At 45.5% G+C, this 10,332-nt stretch overlaps 1 protein-coding gene across 1 annotated transcript; it reads left to right on the top strand.

The window, feature by feature from the left end:
- Positions 1-574: 574 nt before the first annotated feature.
- On the top strand, positions 575-9,847 carry POGLUT3 (protein O-glucosyltransferase 3; the record flags this gene model as incomplete). Its single annotated transcript, XM_081859543.1, has 5 exons — positions 575-1,041; positions 4,030-4,402; positions 7,018-7,212; positions 8,737-8,841; positions 9,428-9,847. The coding sequence occupies 5 exons, from the start codon at positions 575-577 to the stop codon at positions 9,551-9,553; spliced, it is 1,266 nt and encodes a 421-aa protein (XP_081715669.1). The 3' UTR covers positions 9,554-9,847.
- Between the last annotated feature and the right edge of the window lie 485 nt (positions 9,848-10,332).

Raw genomic sequence — 10,332 nt, 5'->3', positions numbered from 1 at the left:
TCGGGAGAAATTCCGCACGCTTCGGATTGGCAAGTAGCACTTGCCAGTGGCGTAGCGTGGGGGGTGCAGGGGGGGCCGGCCGCACCGGGCGCAACATCTGGGGGTTAGGGTTAGGGGGCGCAAATCCACGGGTTAGGGGGCGCAAATTACTTGCCTTGCTCCGGGTGCTGACAACCCACGCTACGCCACTGGCACTCGCCCTGCGTAAATTGATCCCATGATGGGATGCACCACGCAATTTGAATGGCAATGGCCATCAACCTTGGGGGGGGGGTCCGCCCCCTCAAACATTTTATCGGGGAACCAAAGGGGACTCGGCCCCTAAGAATAGAAACCCGCCTCCGCTCCACCGGGACCAATTTGGATTTCTGCCTGCTTTGGAGAGGTAAAAGGATGTTGCCGCCCCTCGTGATCGACCATCACACCTCCCAATCAAATCAAGGCGCGCTATATTTCTCCCCCTCCCCCCCCCCAAAAAAAGAAGCAGCAAAGTTTGCAAAAACTTCGGAGGGGAACCAGGAGGGGCGTCGGAGTGGACCTCCCCCTCCCTCCCCCCATCGCTTAGGCCCCGGCAATGCTGCGCACACGTCGAGGCGGCGGGAGGCCCAGGGGCGCGCGCGGCTGTTTGCAAACCGCGCTGCTGCTCGGGGCTGCCGTCTTGTGGGCTTCCCGGCGGAGCTTCTCGGAAGCGGCTGCTGCGGAGCCTCCGCCGGCGGTGAGCGCGGAAAGGAGCCTGGTTTGGGGGCCCGGCTTGCGGGCCGAGGCCACCCTCCCCGTCGGCAGCGACGGGCGCAACTTCACGCGCTCCCCGCCAGGCATTGCGCCGCGCGGGCGTCGGAGCAGCTTCTCCCGAGTCTCCTTCTCGGCCGGCCAAGGCGCCTCCGAGCCAGGTTTGGAGACCCGCCTCGCACGGGAGACGCCCAACGCCGCGGCGTCTGGCGGACAAGAGGGCTCTCTGCTGCCCGACGGGTCCGGCTGCGCCCCGGAAGCCGCGCCTGGCTTTGCAGCCGACGTGTCAAGGACAAGGGGCGGCAGGCCCTCGTGAGGCGGGAGAAGACGGCCAGGCGGGGCGGAAGGGTTGAGCATCTCCATGGAGAGTTTGGGGTTATTAGGATCCCCTGTGCGAAACCGTGGAGAGTTGCTGCTGCCGGTCAGTGTGGGCAGTAGCGAGCTAGGTGGACTAGTAGCCCGGTTTGGCGTCGGGCAGCTTCCTGGGCATTCTTAGCACAGGCTCACATTTAAAAAACAACCGGAAGAACAAGAAGAACTTTTTTCAGTGCTGTACTACATTTTTATTTTTTTAATCTACAGTAAGTAAAGGTAAAGGGACCCCTGACCATTAGGTGCAGTCATGGCCGACTCTGGGGTTACAGCGCTCATCTTGCTTTATTGGCCGAGGGAGCCAGCGTACAGCTTCCGGTCATGTGGCCAGCATGGCTAAGCCGCTTCTGGCGAACCGGAACAGCACACGGAAACGCCGTTTACCTTCCCACCGGAGCGGTACCTATTTATCTACTAGCACTTTGACATGCTTTCGAACTGCTAGGTTGGCAGGAGCAGGGACCGAGCAACGGGAGCTCACCCCGTCACGGGGATTCGAACCGCTGACCTTCTGATTGGCAAGCCCTAGGCTCTGTGGTTTAACCCACAGCGCCACCCGTGTCCCTCAATCTACACAGTGTGTATGTGCTATTTTTGACGTGACACCCAGGCGTCGCCGCCATCTCTGCTTGTGGAAGGTAGGCCGAAGTTGCAGGATGGAGGACGCCTGCTCCTGGATCATATTCATTGCAGAGGTTTCATAGGTGCAGTTTGAGTCCAGCGTTAAGTCATGTTAAAAGCTGTGTGCAAGAGCTGGTCATAGGCATAGAGGTAGCAATGATCCCATTCCCAGATTTAGACTATTTCCTTAGGAAAGGTTTCCTCCCCTTATTTATTTATTATTACATTTACATTTATATTCTGTCTTTCCTACAAGATATTCAAAAAATCCTCCCGCTTTTACTCTTGCCACAGCCCTGTGAGTTAGGCTCGTCTGAGAGATAATGACTGCCCCATGGTTATAATGGCTCAATACAGATTTTAACTTGGGACTCCCTAGTCCTAGCTTAATACTCTTAATTTCTACACTGGCTCTACATATGGTAGTAATAATATTAATATTAATATTTTATTACTTATACCCCGTCCATCTGGCTGGGTTTCCCCAGCCACTCTGGGCTGCTCCCAACAGAATATTAAAAACACGATAAAAACATCAAACATTAAAAACTTCCCTAAACAGGGCTGCCTTCAGATGTCTTCTAAAAGTCAGATAGTTGTTTATTTCCTTGACATCTGATGGGAGGGCGTTCCACAGGATGGGTGCCACTACTGAGAAGCTGAACATTGCCACCTGCAAACTGCTGGAAATCAAATGTTAAAAAAAGAGATGGCCACAGAGTCTGGCTCAAACAGGCTCATGTTGTTCCATGAGTTGGGAGTCCAATAATATTTGAAAGACCACAGATATTTGTTGTCCTTTCCCTCCTTTTCATCTTAAAATAAAGACTCCCCGATACCCAGCTTTGTATGTGAATGATGGATCTATTCCACAATCTAGAATGCTCCTTATCCCTGTTTCTGCCAGCAAGCTTTTCCTGCAAAGTCTGTTTTGGGATCATGGGCCTGGGCAAAGCTATTTTCAAGGTCACAGAGCAGGTGTCATATTTGACATATATGTGCCAGCAAGTAAGGACGGCAAGAAATTTAAAGGCAAGAAAGAAGGTGGTTGCATGAGAGTGATATACTTTCACACCCTTTCAAATGGAAGTTCAAGGTGAAAATGACAAGCAAGCTAATAGCCTGCCAAGATCCTGAGGAGGTAGGATGCATCATCAAAGTGGCGGGAGCAAAACAGGCCCAACTCACCTGCAACAGGGTTTGAGTATATTACCAGGTCATCCGTAAAATAAGCTGCAGGAGGATATGGTTATTTCTGGTAAGCTGTAAGAACAGCGGCTCATTTTGTACACTACCAAAAAAATGTGTACGTTAGGTAGGTTCGCGCTTTCATTCACTTGGCATTGGAACAACATGGTTGGCACGCTCTTCTGAAATGGCACACTCGCCAGACTTTTGCACAGGTATAAAGTTGACTGAGTAGTTGATCAATTTTCATTCTGTAAACAGTGCCAGGATTCAGACTGCTTCGCCTGCAAGCACTCTTAACTCCTCTTCCTATTTCTGTTTGTATTACTTGGCTTTGTTTACGTTGAGATGATAGCATAGCCTAAGGTAGCATCTTCTGTTTTCATCCTTTTTTAAATTGTCAGTTTACATTAAGGCTGATTCACTTGTGATGTGGCTGTATTTGCCAGCCTATATCAAATTATGTGACTTTCCTGCTCTTGCATGGGATCAAAGAATTGCACCCGGCTGTGTTTCCGTAAGGAAGAGTAGCTAATGCTGAGAGACATGAAAAAAGGTTATTAATTCTGCTATTGAAGTGGCATTGTAATTGGAGAGTTTCCGAGTCACAAAATACGATAGAGGTGCCTAAAATTATGCCTGATGTTGAGAGAGTGAATAGGGATATGTATAAAAAGTTTTCCCTCTCGTGCTTTGGGCGAGTGTCTGCAAGTCTTGCGCGCCAGGCGGTATGTCCCGCTTCGAGCAGGCGTGTGCAAGGCTTGGGGCGGCAGCCGCGGCTGGGGGGAAATTTTTTTATTTTATTCATTTCCCCCCCCCCCAAAAAAACCGATGTGTGTCCTATGGGCCGGTGCGCCCTATAGGACGAAAAATACGGTAATTTTTGATATAACTGCAAAAACTACTCTGAATATTTATTATTTCAAAAATAATCTGGTTGTAAATATTAAGAATCTTACAGACTGGTGATTTAAATCAATTTGATTTAAATCAAATCCACCCTGCGGTATTCAGAGACATAGTGCCTCCCGAAGCAGAGGAAGAATAATATTTTGAACATTGATAATGGGTGGGGGGGGGTGGCCTCGTTGAAGAGAAATAATACTGCTTGCAAATTGTAATCTCTGGAGAAGAGATATTAGGCCTCCCAAGTTGCTTAGGGCATTTTGGTGTGTTGGTTGGGACTGATGGGAGTTGTAGTCCAAAACATCTGGAAGGCACCAGATTGGCAAGGGCTTGGACTTCCAAGATTTCTGTTCTCCCTCCTCCTTTATTCTATCACCCGTTAATTCCAGGACCTGCCTGGGACAACAAAATGGAACGAGGATTCTTCAGAGGTCGAGACAGCCGGGAAGAACGGCTTCAGCTGGTGCAGCTCTCCAGGGAAAACCCAGAACTGCTGGATGCTGGAATAACAGGTTACTTCTTCTTCCGAGAAAAGGAGGCGGAGTTGGGGAAGACTCCCTCGATGGGGTTCTTTGACTTCTTTAAGGTATACCGCCTATCTTGCTAACACCGAGAGGAGACAGACAAATGTCCTTGTTTTTCGTTTTCTCTTGAAGCTCTGATTTAAGAGCCAGTTTCAGTGTTAAGGAGCATCCTGCCTGGAAACCAGTGCCTCACTTAAACATGCAATATTGCATACTTGGTTTTTTTTTATAATACTTTTTATTGATTTTAACAGATAAATTATAATACATACCACAAAACTTTATCACTTATACAATCTTTTTTGACTTCCATCAGCACCTCTGATGATCCACCGTTTTAATCACTTCTTATGCATTTCTTAACTTTATATTACCTTTAAATTTCTTAACTAATCATCCTCCCTGTTATGTACTGAGTTGAACAGGATCCAAACTGCAGCAGTCTGATTGGTCCTAGAACAATAGGATCCAAATTGCAGCAGTCTGATTGGTCCTAGAACAATAGGATTCAGAATGCAGCAGTCTGATTGGTCCTAGAACAATGCAGCAGTATGATTGGCTGGCAGGAACCACCCAATCATGTTCCAGATATAAGTGAATCCACAACCTGATTGGCTTACTGTAGAATTCCAGAATTAGCCAATCATGTGCAGCCCATTGTGTAAATAATGTATATAAAGCAGATACTTTGAGGGGACATTCATTCATTCCTCCTCACCACTATGAGCTGAATAAAGAGCATGAAATTACTTTGCGACTCTGAGTATATTTCACTCCCCCTTATCCATTTTTGCAATAATTCCAATAATACTCCTCACAAAACTTCTTGCAAACCTACAAACATTGTCTGATCTTCATAAATACTTTTCAAATAATCCGTAAATTTACTCCAGTCTTCTGTGAATCTCTGGTCCCGCCGATTTCAAATCCTTCCTGTTAGTTTGTCCAGTTCTGCATAGTCCATTAATTTCGTCCTCCATTCTTCTTTGGTCGGTAATTCTTCTTGCTTTCATTTTTGGGCCAATAATATTCTTGCTGCCGTTGTTGCATATAAAAAGAGCTTACATTCCTTTCTATTTATATCATTCCCTACAATGCCCAGTAAAAATGCTTCTGGTTTCTTTATAAATGTATATTTCAACATTTTTTTTCATTTCATTATATATCATCTCCCAGAAGCTTTTTACCTTTTTACATTCCCTCAATATTGCATACTTGTGTGTTTTACTACGAGCGTATACCCATTGCCTATCATTTCCTCCAGCTTGCATGCATCCAAAATACATGCCTGTGTGATCATCACACCTGAGATTGTGTATGTGGGTTGCGATCTGAACCGCAGCAGAGGTAGGAATTTTGGAGACTTTGAAGCAGCCTCCATTTCAAAATGGACAAAAAAGATAAGGATGGCGATAAGTCATGTTGACGGCATATTGCCGCCGGGATCACAGAATCAGTAGGTCTAGGAATACCAGTTGCTGGAGAGAGGTATTGCACTCATATCCTGCTTATGGGCTTTTCAGAGACATCTAGTTGGTGACTTTAGAAGCAGGCTGCTGAATTAGATAGTTGTTTGGTCTGCTCGCAGCGGCGCTTTTATGTACCCTTTGAAACATGAGATGTTTCCTTTATACCACTTCAGGCTTATTTGTACACCCAACACAGTGTACAGTGGTACCTCAGGTTACATACAGTTCAGGTTACATATGCTTCAAGTTACAGACTCCGCCAACCCAGAAATATTACCTCAGGTTAAGAACTTTGCTTCAGGATGAGAACAGAAATCGTGCTCCGGCGGCGCGGCAGCAGCAGGAGGCCCCATTAGCTAAAGTGGTGCTTCAGGTTAAGAACAGTTTCAGGTTAAGTACGGACCTCCGGAACAAATTAAGTACTTAACCTGAGGTACCACTGTAGTCTATTCTAGCAGGTAATAGCCCTCCAGGATCTTAAACAGAGGTCTTTCCCGTTGCCTTCTGCCTGACGCTTTTAACTGAAGATGGCGGGCACTGAACTGTTCACCTTGTGCACGAAAAGGATGTGCTTTTACTACCAAGCTGCAGTTTCTCTTTCCACCCAGGGTCCGACCCACATAACCCCAAGCACTTCTTTGCATATATAGTGGTACCTCGGGTTAAGAACTTAATTCATTCCAGAGGTCCGTTCTTAACCTGAAACTGTTCTTAACCTGAAGCACCACTTTAGCTAATGGGGCCTCCTGCTGCTGCCGCGCCGCAGGAGCATGATTTCTGTTCTCATTCTGAAGCAAAGTTCTTAACCTGAGGTAATATTTCTGGGTTAGCGGAGTCTGTAACCTGAAGCGTATGTAACCTGAAGAGTATGTAACCTGAGGTACCACTGTACTGGGTCTCCTTTGATGTCAAGTTCTGGTTGCCATTTAACTCATGTTGCATCAGCAGACCCCCAGAGTTTTAGGTAGGGCTTATCCGATGGGTTGCTTGCTGTGGTTTGAAGGAGAGCTCACAAAACCCCCTTGGACATGGCTGGAGTTTCCTATCAGGTACTTCGGATTGCAGCCTCAGGCTGAAAGGTGACCAGAAAACAGATAGGGTTTGTTGCTGTTACCCAAACTGTGGAACGATTTAACTTAGCCAAGGGTGCAGTGCTTGATCCCAATGCATGCTTGGTTCATGCTGCTTTCCTCCTCCTCTCCCCTCAGTACAAATACCAAGTGAGTATAGATGGCGCAGTTGCAGCCTACAGGTTTCCCTACCTCATGCTGGGGGACAGCCTTGTGATCAAGCAGGCTTCGCAATACTACGAGCACTTCTATAAGGAGCTGGCGCCGTGGACCCACTACATTCCTGTTAAAAGAAACCTGGAAGACTTGCTGGAAAGAATAAAGTGGGCCAAGGTAATCATCCTTGCCGCAGAAGAAAAACTGGGTACAGTGGTACCTCAGGTTACATACGCTTTAGGTTACAGACTCCGCTAACCCAGAAATAGTGCTTCAGGTTAAGAACTTTGCTTCAGGATAAGAACAGAAATTGGGCTCCAGTGGCACAGCAGCAGCAGGAGGCCCCATTAGCTAAAATGGTGCTTCAGGTTAAGAACAGTTTCAGGTTAAGAACAGACCTCTGGAACGAATTAAATACTTAACCTGAGGTACCACTGTATTATAAATTGCAGCACCATTTCCCAGCTGTAGTCTGTTTTAAAGAAAACATGAGGATAGATAAGCCATGTTCCTGCTATCCTTATAGGAATAACAACAACAACAACAACAATAATAATTTTTTATTTATACCCCGCCCTCCCTGGCCAGAGCTGGGCTCAGGGCAGCTAACACCAGTAAAATTACAATAAAAACATAATAGGGGGGAAAAGGGGGGGAACCAATTTAAAATACGGGTTAAAATACAATTTAAAATGCATCCTCATTTTAATAGTAGCCCATTTGCATCAGCACCTAAGCTCAGCACCTTTCAGCTTCTCCGGATGTGATAGGATCAGCGTCCAGCAGAAGTTATAGTTTGGTTCTCATAGCTTTGAAAACCTCCCTATGTTAGAATCACAAGCCACAGCTGGCAAGTTGTAACTGCCAGCCCACGGTGGAGTGTGTTCAGACTCCTTGTGGTTTAGGTTGGAACTGAGAACTTAATAGATGAAGAGACAAGTGTAGTTGTTTAAAAAATACCAACCTTCCAAAAGTTCAAATCTGGAGAAGAGGGAGGAAAACACTAGGAACTTTGAAACATAGCCCCAGAAAAGTACAAATTCGCAATTGTGTTCTTCTGTATCTTCAATCTAAGCCACATTTCCTTGTATTAGCAGGGATGGGTCTATTCTTCAGCTCCGCGGCACATAAATGCGTAATGATTATATGGGTGGAAGAAGACAATTACTGCTCTGTGTTCTGAGTAACCAAATCCGTGTGAGAGATGTCAAACCTGTCTGTACACTTAGCTGTTGCTTGGGCAATAAGGGTAGCTTTCCTGAAATTAAGAAATCCCTCTCTCTAACTGTGCCAGGCTGCTACTGCTGCTTGGGGGAGGATAATATCATTAAAGCTTTGGATAAAGTGTGGGTAAAAGTATGAAAAGACTGGAATTAACTTTGGATGTTCTTTCTTTGTGTAGGCTTGTACAATACAGTAGCTGTCCATAGCTTAGCATTTCTGCAGCTGCTGAAAATCTGAGCGCTCCTTCTTGCTGAACACAATCGCATAAGACTCCTTAGTTGCTCTGTTTTATTATTATGGGGTATTTATATCCTACCTTACTAACGGAAGTTCTCAAGGTGGCTTAGGATAGGATAGGATAGGATAGAATAGAATAGAATAGAATAGAATAGACAGTTACAATACAGTAGTTACTACAACAGCTGAGTCTCCTGGCCAAGTATTGATGCTTGAACACAGTTTGTTTCTAATCCTTAGGAAAATGATGAAGAAGTCAGAAAAATTGCCAAGGAAGGGCAGGCAGCTGCAAGAGAACTACTGCAGCCTCATCGGTTTTATTGCTACTATTTCAAAGTGTTCCAGGTTAGTCCAGATTTCAGTCTATCCTTATGCTGTTCCAAACCATACCGTCCACTCTCTCATGAAACTTGACCGTGGTGGTCTTAAAATGGTCTGGTTTCACAGCAAACCAGGATCTGGAACCATGGTTTGCTCCTGCCTCACTAACCATAGTTTAAACCAGGGACAGGCCACATATCCTGCTGAGAGGTGGTTGAGGAGCCAGCCACACATGTGTAATCACACAATCATTTCTCTCGCTAAATTTAAGTTGTACAATTAAAGTGGATTTGACCCTCTTGCAGCACAAGAAATCCACTTCCAGGAATTTTGGGGGACTTCTTGCAGTAGGGAAAGTGATAAGAAAATGCTTTGGAAAGTGCAGGATAACCTTTGCTTGACAAAACATTGTATAAACTGCCTGCAAAAAATAAATCAGAATGAAAACTCATTAAGGAGTGATGTTGTATAATGTCCCCACAAACGTTTAAGCTCAATAAACAGGGTAAACATGCTGGAAATGACCAGGGTTGTGAAAGGGAGAGATGTTTTTGTTTTGACTAGTCTGCTGTTGTTTCAGTTTCTTTCCAACCTGTTTTAGGTATTTCAGAAATATGCTGAACGCCAAGCTGGTAGACCTGAAATTCGGGATGGGATGGAATTTGTACCTCAGCCTGATGACAGGACTTCAGTCTGCAGCTGCCACAGGAAAAAGCCTTCAAAGGAAGAGTTATAAGTAACCCTGCCAAATAAGATCAAATATATAGTCTGTTGCAAGAATGAGGCAGGACCTAAAATCACATTTAACACTGTGAAATGTGGAACTAGCTTGTTCATGGAGAAATATTCACAATTCAGTCCTACAGCGTCTGTTCAGAAGTAAGCACCATTCAGTTTGATGGGGCTTGCTTTTCGCTAAGTGTGTGTTGGAGTGTTGTCTTGGATATCTTCCTTTGCTCTCTGTTTCCTCTACAAATTGCCATGTGTGCCTTTTAAAAATCTGAACAGCGAATATATAATGGTGAGGAAAGCTCTCAGACAGACTGTGTCCTTCCCTTGCATGAAGGGGCTAGTTTATGGGGCTAGTTTTCTAGATCACTTTCAAAGCACTCCACATAATTTGTCTCCTTGATCCTCGCAGCAGCCAGTTAAGGCAGGTCAGTGTTATTTACTGTGTAATACAACTAAGGCTTGAGGGCACCCTAGATTATCAGCGAGTTTACACCTAGAGTGTGATTATGAACAGGGTCTCCGCAGTTCACACATCCTCCCTTAGCGACTTTACCAGCTGTCTTGCCATAGATGCTTAATTTTTATTAACGATGGGGAAAAATTGGTCTGTTTCTTTATATTCCTTGTCTAAATCGGATCCTAAATCGGACTGAAACTTTTAAGAGCAGTTCTGCACATTGTATAGAATGAAGTGGTAGAATTATGGGCTGTTTTGTTAATTATTTGTTGGGTTTAGATACCACCCTTCCTCCCAAAGGGAGCCTAGGGCAGCATTACCAGGTG

The sequence above is a fragment of the Podarcis erhardii genome, assembly GCF_964252035.2.
Source record: "Podarcis erhardii genome assembly, chromosome: 4".
NCBI classification, from domain to species: domain Eukaryota; kingdom Metazoa; phylum Chordata; class Lepidosauria; order Squamata; family Lacertidae; genus Podarcis; species Podarcis erhardii.
The sequence above is the reverse complement of the archived record's forward strand: the minus strand, read 5'-3'. Positions and strand labels throughout refer to the sequence as shown.